Genomic DNA, 17,595 nt, shown 5'->3' with positions numbered 1-17,595 from the left:
GCAAAGGTCCTAGGCAACTTCCTTGTGGAACGCCACACTCTAGACCTCTGCTACTGGACAGGCTGCCATTTAGATACACCTTCTGTGATCTAGAGGACAAATAACTTAGTATCCACTTTAAAGCAGCATTTTTTAGTTTCTCAACCAGTAGAGAATGGTCCAGCACATCAAATGCAGCACTAAAATCTAACAGCACAGCTCCCACCAGCATAGAGTAATCTATAGCTTTAAGCCAGTCATCAGTCCCTCCCACCTCTTGCAGAGACAAGTCGCATTTCTTTCCTCTCTCCCTAGGCCTTCAAGGCCGTTCCTACCGCCGCCTCTACTGCTCCATGGAGCCCGACGCTGCTATGCTCTGCTTCGTGCCTGTGGCCGGACTATACTCAAATCAACTCTAAATGGATCTAATCAGTGGATTGCATATTTTCTTCAAGAAGCAGAATAAGGCTAACCCTCTCTGCCTATTGGGACATCATAATCGGGCTACCAACTTGAAGACGTGGTCATTTTTGGATTATCGAAGCTTTTGGACTGCAATAAGAAGATTTTGGATCTGTTTACCGTGCACAGGATCTACCAAAATGAACTGATAAGACACTTGGACACTTGGACTAATAATGCATTCAGTCATTTGGACGGAGTTGTTAAAACTCACTCCACTCAAATCAATAGAGTTATATTTCACTCTATTCAAATCAAATTTAAAGTGACGTGGCTGGGATAAATGGGCCAGTCAGTCAGCCAAAACAAATTCCTGGACCAAGGTCGAAACAGGGAGCTGCTGGAGTCAAAGGCCCTCTGGGAGATAAGAGTGGCGAGCGGCTTCCCCACCCGCAATCCCTACCTCCCCCACCCAGGACTTGGCTTGTGCACTCCCCCCCACCTTCCCCCCCTTCCTCTGCATTGGCGCTGCACTGTCGGCTGCCTCGTGTGAGGGATCACTCCCCCCCCCCCCCCTACAGCCCTGTAACAACCCCAACCCACTCCCCCCTCCTTCCGTAAATGGCGCTGCCTATGACGGCTGCCAGTCTGTTTGCGGTGGTGAATATGCATATGTCTCAAGGCTCTGTACCATTATTACTATCTAAAATGTAATAATTGTGGAATATTACTGTAATGAGCTGTATGTGTATGATCCAAGCGTCCTATGATCCTCATAGGAGCATAACAGAAAAAAGCATTCCATGTGAAGGTATTCTGTATCTTTGCATGTCAACTAATAAAGAAACTTGAAACTTGAACTTGAGTCATCTGTATCAAAGCAGTAGAAGTACTGTAGAGTGACCAGCTCTATAGGCATAAACCACTGATGTTCTCATCTACAGGACAAACATTCATGTTCTCTAAACCACTGATGTGATCTAATCTATAGGAAGGAAATTCATGTTCTCTAAAGTCTAAACCACTGATGTTATCTAATATATAATAAACATTCATCTGTCCTAAACCACTGATGTTATCTAATATATAATAAATACGGCCGATATTGGCATAAAAATGTGATATCGGAAAATATCGGTATCGGTTACATTTAATTTTTTTTTTTTTTTACATTTATTTAACCTTTATTTACCCAGGCAAGCAAGTAAGAACAAATTATTATTTTATTTATTGTCAAAGTATGCATAATGTTGTGTAAATTACACGACAAGAGATATGTAATGTTAATTACCTGAAATTATTACGTTTTTTGGGGGGGGAAACCCTGCATATATCGGTATCGGTTGATATCGGTATCGGAAATTAAGAGTTGGACAATATCGGTATATCGGTATCGGTAAAAAAGCCAATATCGAACATCCCTAATAATAAACATTCATCTGTCCTAAACCACTGCTGTTATCTAATATATAAGAAGAAACACTCATCTGTCCTAAACCACTGATGTTATCTAATCTATCGGAAGAACATTCATCTATCCTAAACTACTGATTTTGTTCCCTAAACCACTGATTTTGTCGTACAGGAAGAACATTCACCTGAGCTACTGGGAGGCTGTACTGGGTCTCCATTCCCACAGTCACATATCCTCAGTGGAGGTCCAGATAGAACATGTTGACCAGATCATCATCAACCAACATTACAACAGAAGAACCAAGGAGGCTGACATGGCCATGATGCATCTCCATACACCTGTCAGCTTCACTGGTGAGGAATCAGGCTGTTCCCTGCTCATCTGCTTCCCATCGCATGTGGCGTTCAGATTACAGATGACACATGAGACGGTCTAATGGCTGGGGTTCAGATTACAGATGACACATGAGACGGTCTAATGGCTGGGGTTCAGGTTACAGATGACACATGAGACGGTCTAATGGCTGGGGTTCATATTACAGATGACACATGAGACGGTCTAATGGCTGGGGTTCAGATTACAGATGACAAATGAGACAGTCTAATGGCTGGGGTTCAGGTTGCAGGGTAGTCAGATGAGCGGGGGGGTCGTAGCCAGGAGCGGGTTCTCAGACGGTCAGGGGATTCACACAGAGAGTGGTCAGGCAGGCGGAGGTCATACACAGGGATCCAAGACTCGAGAAGAGGGTGTGAAGGAACTGCGAGCAAAGGAGGACAAGAAACATTAGGTAAAGCAATAGAACACGGACTGACATGAGACAAAGCAAGAGTATACGGACTGACTGGTAATTATAATACGATACAAACTACGATCTGGCAGCCTCATGACATCTGAGCCAGGTCTAAATACAGTAGGAAGAGTAATCAGCCGGTAGATGTCAATCAGCTGCTTCTCCGGTGTCACACACCTGCACCCCATCCTGTACTCAGAGAGAGGAAGAGAGGGATAGTAGCTGGGTAGTGGGAATAACAAGAGTTAAGGTGGATGGGAACCCTGGAGGCCTGGAGGGGCATGACAGTTTTAATTGTTAATAAAAGTGTTTTATTTTTGCTACATCAGTCTCTGGTCCGATTATTCTGGACAGCTACCTTTTATTACCTAGCCCACCTTGTATACTATCTGATTGGTCCGTCTTACTGAGGATCCCTCACTCCGTAGTCAAGGAGTCAACTTCTTGTATTACATGGTAGTAACTAGTGAACAAGGGTAACTGCTGTACTACTATTTCCATTTATGCCACACGTGTATCAATTAGTCAATTTGTCCAACGTTTTGGGCTACAGCTGTGGGAAAAACACGGGGGGAGGGGGGGGGGGGGGTGGGTGTAATCCATACATCTTCTTCAGCAAAACCAGTTCATAAATCCACATGTAATCCACAGTTATATTATCGTATAGCTTACGCTCTGCTCTCTAGTGGAACTATCCCTTTATCCAATCTAACACTGAATAATTGTTCTCCATATGTACACACCCATCCGCCTGGCCACACCCACATCCGCTCCTCTACATAAGCGGGGTCGTGGCCACACTAACAGCTCCTTCCCTATTTTCACCACCGTAAAGTGACTGTATACACCACTTTGAGTTTAGTGCCGAAATAGTTGTTGGAAAGGAGCTACGTTGACATTGTATCTTTGTTTTTTTCTCTCTTGCAATTTAAAAAAAAAACGAAGAGATAATGTCTTCACCGTCGGAGGGTCTAGACGCTCACAACATCACCCTCCACCAGCGCTTCACTATCGCCGCGTCCTCCGTGTGTCGTGGGGCGTCTCTGGCTCCGCGGTCGTGGCAGCCAGATACGCCTGGGCGGCGCCCGGTGGTGAGTTTGCCTCGCCGAGGGGCCGTTGAGCCTCCATCTCCTGTGAGATGGCCTGGTTCCGGCCCTGGTTCCCCCGCCAGTGGACAGTCGGCCGAAAGGCCGATAGCTCCTCTGGTGGCCGGGGATTTGCGTCGCAGACTCTTCGCCTCGGCTCGCTCTCGTCGTGAGGCGGCGAGCAGCAGGGGCGAATGGCCTGGCTTTAGTGTTGCGCTGGAGCCGGACGAGAGTTCTCTTGCCTCTTCTCCATTTCCGATGGAGACTGAGGATTACATGGAGGGGGCGGGAGCTCTCTTGTTCGAAGCCCCAGTAGAGACATATCACTCTCCCCCTCGGGGAGTGGCAGGGAGTGCTGCGTCTCCTTGGGGTCCCTTGTACTCCAGGGTTGGGTTAGAACCTCTGACCCCGAGACAAGATGCCCAGCTATCTGCCACGTCGGACGTTGGCGCCCGAGGCAGCCTCCCATACGTGAGGGACGCGAGTGACGTGGAGGGAGGTACGCAAGGGGAGTTGCTTGCCTTGTTCCCCGAACTCATGGCGGCCGCCGCAGCCACTAATGGCGTGGCGTTGCCGCAGCCACTGCCAGCACCTGTTCCTGATGACATGATAGGCAACGTTGTCCTGTGAGAGAGACGGGCGTTGTCTGCCCATTCTTCCCAGCAATGGAGGCCTACGTGGCACAGGGACAGGTAATCTCCTGCATCGTTGGCCTTACCCCCGCCTACGTGCCAGTCACGCAGGTGGTGGGTTTGGTCCAGGGGCTTAAGGACAGGGTGCCTCAACTTGATAGCCCGATGGCATCCATACTTTGTCCCGAAATGGTGTGGGAGCCGTTAAGAAAGCCGGTTCCCGAGGGGAAATCGGCTAGGCAGTTGGCTAACTGGAGTGACCAGGTGTACATCGCCGCGACTCAGAGCCTAGCTGCGACCTCCAACATCGCGCAGCTAGCGCGCTACATGTCGGGGCTGATGGCGGGCGGGTCGGTATTGGATGGACGCTGGACTATTCGGGTCGGCCATGCAGCATATGACGGCAGCCTGCAGGGAGATGGAGGAGGAGCGCTCCGTGCTCCAGCCCCATTTCCCCCGACCCGATGCCACCGGTGATGTCCGGAAGAAACAACGCCGGCAGAGGTCCGCGACCGTTGCCTCCGCCACCACCGCCGCCGCTGCTGGGCCTTCGGTGAAGAAGGCCAGGAGTGGAGGGAGTGCCTCGACCGCTGCAGCCAGCTGCTCCACGCCCGGAGGGACCGGTAGGGATCATCATGACCAGGCTCCCCAGAACCGTTCCTCCGGCCCGGCTCCCCGTGGGGGAAAGCAGCGCTCTGCACGCGGCAGGCGCCGCCAGTGACTCCCCTGTTTACCCCTGCACCCCCCCCCCCCCCCCCAACATATGATTTTGTTATTAAATAAAAAAGTCCCTCCTGGTGAGGGACTGTTTTTTTTATCAATATGTGTGTTTATTCACTGTATATTGGGGATACAATGTGTTACAAAGGGTCAGATTAAACCGAATATATATATTTATTGCCTGAGATCCCATGTATAATATTTGTATATCGTTTGATATCCCTTGTGTATTCTTTGTACATATACACTGAATATCCCTTTAGTCTACAGGACAGACCATAATATTCGTTCTCCTATTGGAAGCGATCCCCTAGGCGCCAGTGACTTACCCCTAGAGCTGACTTGAAAGCTACCGACACGAACATGTCCCAACTAGCCCCGGTTCCGCGTAGGAATACGGCTACCGAAATACGAATGGTACTATTTGTTCACCGTGCACATAAATAGGGCGCAAGAAATGTAGAACTCCTCTTAGTCCCTTGTCCCGTTCAGTCTCGTTCAGTTCCAGTTATCCAAGTGACGTCTCTCCCCACTACGCAACGTGGGCAGAGTAGGGCTCGCATCGCCCCAAGATAGAGTCTCGTGTTATCCTAATACGTTTGTTTAACGTATCGTTCGCTATTTATTAGTAAACCTTCATTACGAGTCAAAGACCACGTGAAGTGGGTAATTGTGCGTCTACATCTAAACAAGTATTTGTGTGGAAACCGTTTCATTGTGGAAGTGTTGTCATCTAATATACTTGTGTACAGTAAGGCCAGTAATGTACATACACGGTAGTAGTTTAATGATACTAATACTTGATTAATACAGTCAGGGAATTGTACCCCTCAGTTACAATTGGTCCTTCGAGCCGGAGAATAATTAGCGTAATATTAATATAATATTAATATTGACATGGCCGATGACGAACACTCCACAAACGGTTCTCCTAAGCTAGATCGCCCGCAGCGCAGACGGCAGCCACCTCCCTATCTAGAGGCATACTCTGTCAGTCCAATACCTAGCTTTAAAGGGAAGTTAAACGCGGAAAAAGTAGAAAGTAAAATTATGTCCGACCCTAACAACCAGGCTACCCCGCCAACAGAGGCCCTAGTGGGTTCTAATGTAACTGACCAAGCTCACGGTGGGGACCAGGAGGGAACTGACACGACTTTACCCCCAGACAATACCGAAGAAATAGTCCCCGATCAGCTCCGGGAGGAAGACAACCCTAAAGAGACGCGCACCCAGGAGACGGATCTCCTCGGTACGCAACAGGAGAACGGATCTCCAACAAGTACTGCCGGGAGCCGATCGCCCCGAACGGCGTCTTCCCCCAGCGAGGCGGACAAGATGCTGGCGCAGGCACTCATCGCCACCCTGGCAGCCTCCACCGAACGCGATCGACTTCAAGCGCAACAGACGTGCGAGCGCGAACATTTTGCAGGCGAGCGAGAGCGCTTCCAGGCGCAACAAAGGAGTGAAGACGACCGAATAAGACTGGAGACCAGACGCCTCCAGACAGAAGAGAACATTGAGAGAAGCCGCGCCGACGTCGCAAATGCACAGCTCCACGCTGCCCATGCCAGCGCCAATGCCCAGCGCGACGTCGCCAACGCACAGCGCGACGCTGCCCAGGCCAGCGCCAATGCGCAGCGCGACATCGCCAATGCCCAGCGCGAAGCCGCGCGCGACGCAGCCCATGCCCGGCGCGAGGCAGAGCGCGACCGGCTGCAGGCGGAGCTGATGGACAAACTGGTTGCCATGGCGACACCCCCTCACTCCACACGGAGCTCTCAGAGATCGTCAAGACATGGGTCTAGGACACATTCCCCTACCCGACGAAGCGACCCGGGACCCCGCCAACAGGAGGATCCTGTCCACGTCTCCGAACCCCCTCCCCAGCCGGTCCATACGAGACCTAGCAACCGGGAAGAACCGGACCACGCCGAGAGACTGAACCGAAGACTCCAGGTCCTAGCAGAGGGAGAGGAGGAGGAGGAGGAGGAGTGTCAAGCCGACCAGCAGCAACGTGCTCTGGCCCAGGAGGCCCAGTACAGCCCCGACCAGCAGCAACGTACTCAGGACCAGGAGGTCCAGTACAGCCCAGAAGTCAGCCCCGAGGCCCTGCGCTACAAACCCCCGACTCAACTCACGGGTGAGTTTGACGCACCGTCAGCCCCGAGGAACAGCACCTGGGTACCCGACCTTCGGTACCCACCAAGTACCAGCCCAAGACGACACGCAAGAGGAGACTCGCCTAGGAGGCCTCTCCCCCAACGCTCACCGATGTGCCAGTCATCCATGGCATCATACATTGGCACACCGACGTTTCCAGACTTCACCCATGAGAATCGAGCACAGTATACGGAGCTCCGGATGTGCTTAGAGACAATGATGGTGGATGTCGCTGATGAACGCCACAAGTATGCAATATTACTGCAGCACCTGAAAGTGCCCCGGGCGCACAATATAGCGCTAGCCTATGCCACCTCTACGACCCCATACACCGCGGCTCTAGCAGCGCTGGACCAGAGATATGGACGTATATGGGATTACGTAATAGAAGAGATAAGGCATATTGACCGCTTACCCCCAGCAACAGACAATCGCTCACTAGACGACCTGTCTATAAAAGTACAGTCCCTGGTAGGGATGCTGGGAGCGCAACGAGAAAAGGGTATGCACGAGCTATACGCCAACTCTAACGTCGAGAGGATTTTAGAGAAGCTGCCGCCCGCCAGACAGGAGCGCTTCAGGCGGCAAAGAGACCACCGTGATCCTAACGGTCCAGAACCATCCCTCCTAGACTTGGCCGACTTCCTGGCGAGAGAAGTCAGCAGCCTACGATTGGATACGTTCGTGCGGAGCACACCAAGCTCCAGAGAGGGACCTAGGAGAGTAAACGATGGCCGAAGATCGGTGACTGTTATGCACCAAGCCGAATCAGTACCGCAGCACCAGAACCACAACACCCCCTCGACGAAAGAGGACCAGTGGAAGATTGAGTGCCAGTACTGTGAGGGAGAACATCGGCTCTATCAGTGCGAAGATTTCAAGAAGCTGACCACGGATGATGTGAGCCAGTGGGTCAAGGACCACCGCCGCTGCTTCCGCTGCGCGCGCAGCCACCTAGCAGCTGAGTGCCGCTTGAAAAAGAAGTGCAGCAGGTGCGGTGGCACCCACCTGGAGGTCCTGCATGACATCAACAAGCGTCAGCCAGGACAACCGAGTGGGCCCGTCGCGGTAATGTACCATGCCGAGGCGGTGGCACCAGAACCAAAGTTCCACCAGACCGCTCCCTGGTGTCCCGACTGCTACGGCAGACACTGGGAGTCAAGGTGCGACTCGTACCATATAGAGTCTACGTCACCACCCACAGGAGTGCTCCACATTGACCAGCACAGCGGGACCCCCCGTGTGCTCCTCAAAGTGGTCAGGGTGCTCCTAAGCCACGAGGACAAGGTCCTGGACACTTACGCCGTCCTGGACGATGGGTCCGAAAAGACTCTCCTCCTCGCTTCCGCAGCAGCCCAGTTGGGCCTGCGAGGTGTCAAAGATACGATGACCATACGCACCATCAGAAGGGACCAGAAGACCATAAAGGGTGAAAAGGTCTCCTTCGAGATAGCAGCGGTGGACAAGCCCGAGAAGCAGTATAGTATAAGTAACGTCTTCACCAGCCACGACATAGGCCTGTCGCAGTACACCTACCCCATCCCACAGCTGATGGCTAAGTATGGGCACCTACGTCAACTACCTATACCGCTTATCGACGGCGCCACACCGACCCTGCTCATCGGCTCCGACCACGCGGACCTCATTCTCCCAATTGAGGCGGCCCACGTCGGACCCAAAGGATGCCCGGTCGCGGTTCAGACCCGACTGGGATGGACGCTCCAAGGCCCCCTCTACGGACTTGATAGTCAACCCACGTCTACAAGCTGCCTACACACAGAGGCGAGCGACACCGGCCTCTCCCCCGTACAGCAGAGGCTATTGACATTAAGCGAGAGGCCCGTGAGAGAACCGTGGGTACCAGAGGGAGTTCGGAACTCCACCCCCCTCAGCTGCGCTTCAGACGTAGCTGACCTCGAACCCAGCACCCCAAGCGACTCCTTGACGGGGCGGCCGGGACCGGCCCCTCCTCAGGTGGGGTACAGAGCAAACAAGAGAGACAGACGGAGGAGGAGGCACAGCCAAGCACAGATCAAAGCAGTCTCAGGCCCGCTCCTTCCTAAGCCCCCCTTCATCCCGTCCAGTCGTCATGACCATAGACCAGTCACCACCTGAGCTGCGTGGCCGGCCGGCCGCGTAAGCAAAGTGACCACTGGTGCCGACGGAAAGGTCAGAGTGGCAGAAGTGCTCGGCCAAGGGCGGATCTACAACCGACCCGTGGCGAGGCTGATAGAGTCGCCAAGGCTCCCCGACTCGCCTAATGACGACCATGACCCCTGACTTTGTGAACTGCCCGACCCCTCACAGACATTGAGTAGTGGACAGTGCGGTTAATCTGTCTCTGCTTAGCTAATTAGGTGGGACTAATTAGGGGGCGGCTGTTACAAAGGGTCAGATTAAACCGAATATATATATTTATTGCCTGAGATCCCATGTATAATATTTGTATATCGTTTGATATCCCTTGTGTATTCTTTGTACATATACACTGAATATCCCTTTAGTCTACAGGACAGACCATAATATTCGTTCTCCTATTGGAAGCGATCCCCTAGGCGCCAGTGACTTACCCCTAGAGCTGACTTGAAAGCTACCGACACGAACATGTCCCAACTAGCCCCGGTTCCGCGTAGGAATACGGCTACCGAAATACGAATGGTACTATTTGTTCACCGTGCACATAAATAGGGCGCAAGAAATGTAGAACTCCTCTTAGTCCCTTGTTTCGTTCAGTCTCGTTCAGTTCCAGTTATCCAAGTGGCGTCTCTCCCCACTACGCAACGTGGGCAGAGTAGGGCTCGCATCGCCCCAAGATAGAGTCTCGTGTTATCCTAATACGTTTGTTTAACGTATCGTTCGCTATTTATTAGTAAACCTTCATTACGAGTCAAAGACCACGTGAAGTGGGTAATTGTGCGTCTACATAGAGCATTTATTGCCGCGTACTAAGAGGATAGTAACGTCAAGTTCAACCGCGCACTACCGCGCACCGGAGGATACCTACACCGGACCAGCAGAGCCACTTTCCGGCAAGGATTATTATTCTTCATTGCTTTGACCAAGCTGCTGGAGCAGAGAACCGCCTACCCCACTGCTACTGTGGGATCTACACCTGCCCGTGAGACCATCACTCGAGCCCGTCTCTGTCGTACCAGAGGCTCCACGGCTTTCACCTACGCGGCGCGCACCTTGGGACCAGGCTGCCTTTCCCCGCTGCTCCAGGGAGTAAGATCGCCTCCGTGGACCATTGACTTTCATAGAGCATTGCCTCCCCCTGCTGGCTTACAACCGGTAGTACACCCCCCCTCCCCAGAATACCAGATCTAATTCCTAACATTCTATATTGATTTACTTACGTACATTCTTTGCCTTATAAGCGCACCAAAGTAATGTAATATAATATTCTTTATGTAATAAATATTCTAAACGAGTATTTGTGTGGAAACCGTTTAATTGTGGAAGTGTTGTCATCTAATATACTTGTGTACAGTAAGGCCAGTAATGTACATACACGGTGGTAGTTTAATGATACTAATACTTGATTAATACAGTCAGGGAATTGTACCCCTCAGTTACACAATGTATAACCCTCACCTAGCTGTGGGGTTGTGTGTTTGCTTAGGGAGTAGGACAATTTTCTTGAAAATAGTTTTCTGGTCGCTATACATGTGTGCTTAGCAAGGCCTGTGGCTAGCACTCGGTCGAAAGTATTGTCTTCCCTCATCATGAAGAAGACAGTGTTCTTCTTGCAATAGTAAGAGTGAACTTTACCTTTTTTATCTGAGGGGGTTGTGTGTATTCTGTTACGTTTGGGAAACATGGTATCGAGTCCACAACTAGGTTAGAGTGTTAGCATGCAGAAGTAATCACATATGTAGCTTGTACCGAGGTCTTTTGACCCTCTCTTTAAACGTCTGTTGTTTTTTTCTTTACATGGTGAAGTATGAAAACACGGGTGGGCGGGGTGGCGTGTTCGCACATGAGCCTAAAGCCTTGTATAAAAAACAGTTTTTTACACAAACAAGTTTATCGTCTGTGGCTGGCGTGCAACTGTTGAGCTTATCCTAGAGGATATACGCTTTTTCATGTAGCATGCTAGATAACTGGTATCATGCGCTGCTTGTTATTTTCATTGTATCAGGGGTATGGGGTCATGGGGGGTGAACTGATAACCCCCCCCCCCCCCTTTTTACTGATTGGCTAGGGGGTTGGACCGCCTGTTCTTCGGTCTTCCTGTCACGCTGTGGGGTCAGCGAGTCACAGGGTGAGGAAAGGGGGGGGGGTGGGAGGGAGTTCCCTGGTCCCACGCCATATTTGGGCAGGTGGGTCACAGAATTCCCCCGGCCATAGAATACGTCACTGGACGCGTTTCTATTGGTCATGAGACTTCCGTGAGTTTTTTTCAGGCTCCATATTGTGGACCACTGTCATTCTCAAGATTGGGTGATGCGGTTGGAAACTGTTTGTTTTCTGCTCTGCTCTCTATTTGCATATGTGTTGTGCTTTTGGTCACGTGGCTCAATGTTTACATATATCTTTTCAATTATTACTCAAGTGGGAGGTCTCTCTGGGGGTTCCCTGTCTCCCCTCTTTTATACAGAGCGGTGTTGACAGGGTTTTTTCCCTCAGACGCGTCATATGGGACCCATATCTGTGTCTTTTTGGCCAGCTTCCTGCCGCTCGTCCCAGGCGGCGTGGAGGGAACATTATCTGGTTTCTTTTTCTTGTTAGAATTACCATTGATGTGTTTTGGGTCTCGACGTGTACATGGCGCTGGCCCTGGGTGTTTTCAGTGTGGAACCACGCATGGGCTGGCGCTCCCTGGTTGCTCATTTATAAAAACGGCATTTTTTATTCGAGCGACTGGGATGGAGATCTTATCTCTTCCGAGCGCCAGTGTACTAGGTTAGTATCGACGACTCACGCTCATCTCTGGGGGGAGATGACGGAGTAGATCAAAGTATTGGCGGAGGGGTCTCATGCCCATGGGGTGGGTGGGCCACCGGGTACGGTGCATTCGTGTTCTGACCATCTTGGTGGTGCCCTCTGTGATGTTCTCGTTAACCTGTTGGCCTGGGTTAACCCCTTCTTGAAAATTGAAACACTTGTACTGCCTGTATAACCGGTGTATACGCGCAGTTGTGTTTCTGAGTTTTTTCTTGGGGGGTTAAGAGAACAACCGCCTCCTGTTAAACTAAACATAGGGGGGTGGTTGATTCCCCGGTGTGTTGGTAGCAGAGTCGACTCTCGGGTTTAGGCCGGGCTTGACCCCGTCTGCCCGCGAGTGTGCCCCCGCACCTTTCATGACGTCTGCCAATCATGTCAGCCTTCTCTTGGACCTCAACCGCTCTAAGGGGTCGGGTTTGTGGAGGTTGCGACATGGTGCACAGCATACCGAACGCCCCTTCCGCCGGGGTGCTGTTTTCACAGTAGACCCCTTAGGCGCCTGTCTAGTCCGCAGTGCTCCGGCCACAGGTCGAGTTATGCTCTTGGGCCTGTTGCCGGGATTGAGGGATCAACCTCTTGGGGGTTGTCTCCCCGGTGTGCCGACTGGCCCCACAGTATTGTGGGGGTGTAGCCTCTGTGGAGTGCTTCAGGGCGGCGTGCTGTAGGGGGGAAGGGCCTGCTCTTGGATTGGGCCCTGTCCGATACGCTGGCGATGTGGGGGGTGGTGTCACCAGTGACTGTCTGGTGGGGTCTCGATGCTACGGCATCGTTGGCCTCACCGGGCCCCCTTTTTTTTCGGGGGGTGCTGGCCCTCAGGCTGTTCCTGGGGCTGGGTCCGTTCTTGACCTTTGACCCTGTGATGTTAGGGGCTGTAACAGGTTTTTTCCCCTTCCCGTTCGTTCCCTAGTGGCATGTGGGATGCGTGCCTGAGTGGTCGCGGGTCCTTCTGTGTGAAGGTAAGTCCCACGATCTGCTCACCCTGTGCGTTTGAGGTGCTAAACCCTCTTCGCACAGTAGGATCCGATTCCCTCCCGTTCCCCTCTAGGGGGGTCCGGGGGCTCGGGTCCTCCCCGGTTCTGATGGTTGTGGGGGGCCTCAGCGGGTACATCTGTCGAGCTTCCGCTCTGCTCAGCTCCTGACTTGGGAAGGAGCTGTTAGTGTGGCCACGACCCCGCTTATGTAGAGGAGCGGATGTGGGTGTGGCCAGGCGGATGGGTGTGTACATGTGGAGAAAAATTATTCAGTGTTAGATTGGATAAATGGATAGTTCCACTAGAGAGCAGAGCGCTCGCTATACTCATAACTATGGTTATAGGATAACCGTATGTTCATATTACAAATAGGTAACATAAGGTAAAACGTTCAATTCTGTGGAGCAATGTCCTGTCAACCAGTGGCACTAACATGTTAATACATGGAGACAGAGGAATGACTGGAATAGCAGAGCTTATTGTGTTTTGTTACCATAGAGACGATGGAAACCGTCACCAAATCATAAATGATAACCATCATGCGACAAGAAATAGTTGTAGATGTTGTGTTATTTTGTTACCAGACTATGTCCAGCCAATCTGCCTGCCAAGGACGGACCAAGAGTTTGGAGCAGGAAGGATGTGTGTGATCGCTGGCTGGGGTAGAGATGCAGAGCAAGGTAAGAAGCATTCAAGCTTTCATACTTATTTACAATGCGAGAACCATTAGAGCCTTCATACTTCTTAACAAGGTTAGAACCTTTAGAGCAGGGGTGGGCAATTATGTTTCCCAGGGGGCCAAATGAGCAACTGAAAATATGTTGGAGGGCCGGGCCAAAATTCCAAACTCAATTATGCATAATATACATTTTATTTCTATATAAAAAGCAGTACATGGCATTGTTTTGACCCCTGGTAAGAGTGTATGTTATTATTTGGCAATTAAAAGGTGAGGTTAGCTTTCAAAAATATCATTTATTCAAATATAATTTATTTCCAAAATGATAAACAAAATGTGAAACATTAATAACAAAGGGCATTTTGAGTTTCATATACTATTGAAACAAGGATTAGCTTTCTAAAGACATCACATCATCTTATAGCAAAAATAAACAAGACATGTCACTGAACTGTGTAAAGAAAATTGTCCCAGTTTTGTAGCCGGTTGGCGAAGTTTTGTTAACGTTGTTTAACGCGTTGCTGACATCAACAGCGAAGTGGTGAGTGATGTTTATTATTTGCTGGGTCGCTGCTGCCCTGTTTTGTTGTGCTTTTCATTATGTTGCTCTGCTCGAAATCTGATTTCTGTTTTCTGTTTGTCTGTATAGTGACTGAGTAGGCTATTGTGTCGTGTGTGTGTGTGTGTGTGTGTGTGTGTGTGTGTGTGTGTGTGTGTGTGTGTCAAAGAAGATTCTATAGCCTTCAATACGTTTTACGAGGCTGCCGTGTGAGTCAGTCTAATAAGCGAGCACTGGGACGGCATTCTAATAAGAGCGAAACAGGCTATGTAAATGCTTCTTAGTTTTCAGCGTGATATGCGTTATTTAGGCAGACCTATTGGACATTTTCGTTTTTGTTTATTTATTAAGTTAATATATAAAGTGTTTAGAATATTTAAAACAAAAAAATTATTTAATATTTGGATATATAATAGAATTAGCGAATCAGGCTATAGAATGGTTGTTCTGTATCATTAGGGGATCCGCTCGGCATCACTCATGCACTCCCTCGCGTACGTGCACGCGCACTGAATAAATTCCACAAATGTACTTCATAAGCAGGTGTGTGGTCACCTGCTCTCCTCCTTCTCGCTTTCACCACAAGGAAGTTGCCTCGGTAGTACCCCACTTGACGTGTTGTTAAAGTTGAAAAGAGTTGTGACGAGTTTACATTGTGCTTAGTTTTTTTCTTCTCTCATAAATATTCGATAGAAAAAGCTAAGTCATAATGTATTCTTCGGAGAGTAGACCTGCTAGACCTACTCTTCACCAGCGGTTCTTTATTCCCGCCTCCATCGTGCGTTCTGGTGCTGGGCTGTTGCCACTTTCGTGGTTGCCGACCCAGCCCAGGAGACAGCCGGTGGATAGTTTGCCTCTCCGAAGAGCCAAGGAGTCGGTGCCGTCGCTCCGGCGATGGCCTGATCTCGACTCTGGTTCCTCTGGTTCCAGGGAATCGTCCGTTGGTGAACGGGCGGTTGTTTTGGAGCCGGAGGATTTGCAACGCAAACTTTTCGCGTCTGCCCGTTCACGTCGCAAGATGGTGGCATGCAGGCGCGAACGGCCTGGGTTTGGGGACTTGCTGGAGACCAGCGAGGATGCGTCTGGCTCTGGATTTCCGATGGAAACTGAGGACTTCATGGAAGAGTCGGACGGATTCTTGTTTGAAGGTCCTGTGGAGGAGAGTATCCCTCCTGTCCAGGAAACACCGGAGGGGGGAGAAATGGCTCCGCGGGACGCCTTGTTCGAAGATGTCGAGGAACCACCTTGGCCTCATCAGCAGGATGCCCTACTATCGGCCACATCAGACTGTGGCTCCTTGACCAGTCGCAGCCTGCTGCATGTGAGGGATGCGGGTTCGGTGGAGGAAGGTCTGCAGGGGGAACTGCGGGCTTTGTTTCCCGAGCTCATGGCGGTAGCTGCCGCCGCAAACGGCGTGCCGCTGCCATTGCCTGCTCCTGTCCCTGACGATCTCATAGGTCATCTCTGGCAGCGTCACCCGGTGAGAGGGGCTGATGTTGTCTACCCATTTTTTCGCTCAATAGGGACCTATGTTCGTCAGGGTCAGGCGGTGTCTCACATCATGGGACTTACCCCCACCTACGTACCAGTTACGCGGGTGTCGGGGTTAGTCAAAGGTATGAGGGAGGGCGTGCCTCGGCTTGATAGTCCGATGGCCGCTCTCCTCTGTCCGGATGTGGTGTGGGAGCCATTATGCAAGCCGGTCCTCCATGGAAGATCGGCTAGGCGATTGGCATATTGGGGTGACCAGTCATTTATCGCTGGTACACAATCGCTGGCTGCGGCGTCTAACATCGCCCACCTAGCTAGATTTGTATCAGGGATTATGACGGGTGGCATGGATCTGACCGAGGTAAAATGCGATCAGATCACCCAGGCGGCAGGAGCTGTCCTGCACCTTACCCAGGTGCTGGCCATAGCCATGGGGAAAGTGCGCGCCCTGGCCACCCTGAGCCAGCGCCATCTTTGGCTGGAGCAGGCCCGTGTGCCAGAGAAGAAGAGAGCCCCTCTTCTGACGGCCACCCTCTCCGATGCTGGTCTGTTCGGGAAGACCCTGCGGTTGATGACCTCAACGTGCAGAGAGCTGGCAGAGGAGAGATCCATTCTTCAACCCCATTTTCCGCCTCCCGTCCTTGCCGGTGGAGTCAGAAGGCTTCCACGACGTCGAGCTGCCTCCGTCGTCCCTACCACTGCCTCTACCGCCGCTGCTGGCCCCTCCAAGAAGGCCAGGAGAAGAGACGGCGCTTCTGCTACCGCCGGCCCATCCACGACCGGAGGAGACGGTAGGGAACGTCGAGACCAGCAGACAGTTACCTACCGTCCCTCCGGGGCTCCTCGGGGTGGCAAGACTCGAGCGGCGCGAGGTGGCAGACGCCGCTGAGAGTGACTTTCTCCCTCTGTGTCCCCTCTCCTTTACACCCTCCCCGGCCCCTTTATGATTTTGTTTTTGTGCCAAATTATACAATAAAAAGTTCCCCGATATAAGGGGGACTATGTTTTTGGCCAAACAAACTGTGTGTTTCTTCAACAAATCATATGGTGGGGTTGCGTAAATATGAATCTGCACTTTTACGTTGTGAGATGAGTCGTGTTGTGTTACGAGATTAAGCAAGGTCTGCAACATACACTCAGTCGTAGGAGGTTCTATTAGCCTGACGCTCCACATGCAGGTAGAAACTGGTGGTATTCCGTTGCTTAAACAAAGTATATGTGTCCCACAATGCTGTTGTGTTAGTTGCAGTAATACTCGTACACACACGTTCCATGGCCTAGCCGTTACTCTCGGTCAGCGTTTTTGCTATGTACGACATAGTCAACGGGTGTAGGATTCACACGCATGCGACTTGTTTTGTTGTAAATCCTGTTCACATTTTGTGGGTAGCAGCCATTGTATTAGCTTACGCTATACATTAGCATTTCTACCGGAGGTTTCAAAATGCTACAGTTGTTTTTGTGTGTAGGGAAAGAAGGTTTTTTTGTGAGGGGGTGTCGAATAAACCCCTCCTTCCCACTTGATTGGTTTAGGAGATTTTATCTCATTCTGCTGAGCCAGTCAGGGCCGAGCCGTTAGGACGTCTTGGCAGGGGGGGGGGGGGGGGGGGGGGAGGGTTATCCTGCCGACTCCTATTACAAACAGGAGCCGTGTGCAGGGTTTCCCCCGTCATAGCGATGTTGCTATGGCGACGCCTTCCATGAGTTACAGAGTGTTGAGGTGTCGAGTTAGAGCGTAGGGCTTATGGGTCTGCTACGCTCGATTT

The 17,595-nt window shown here is 51.1% G+C and overlaps 1 protein-coding gene across 1 annotated transcript in view; it reads left to right on the top strand.

The window, feature by feature from the left end:
- Positions 1-17,595, top strand: part of tmprss15 (transmembrane serine protease 15) — a gene marked incomplete at both ends in the record, with an annotated part of 325,512 nt that overhangs the window by 241,286 nt on the left and 66,631 nt on the right. The window contains one exon of the mRNA XM_084320458.1: positions 1,967-2,148. Coding sequence (XP_084176584.1) covers positions 1,967-2,148 — 182 coding nt within the window. The remainder of the gene's footprint in view (positions 1-1,966; positions 2,149-17,595) is intronic.

The sequence above is a fragment of the Notolepis coatsorum genome, assembly GCF_963971535.1.
Source record: "Notolepis coatsorum genome assembly, chromosome: 8".
Lineage (NCBI taxonomy): Eukaryota > Metazoa > Chordata > Actinopteri > Aulopiformes > Paralepididae > Notolepis > Notolepis coatsorum.
Note: the sequence above shows the minus strand (reverse complement) of the source record. Positions and strands in the feature narration are given on the sequence as shown.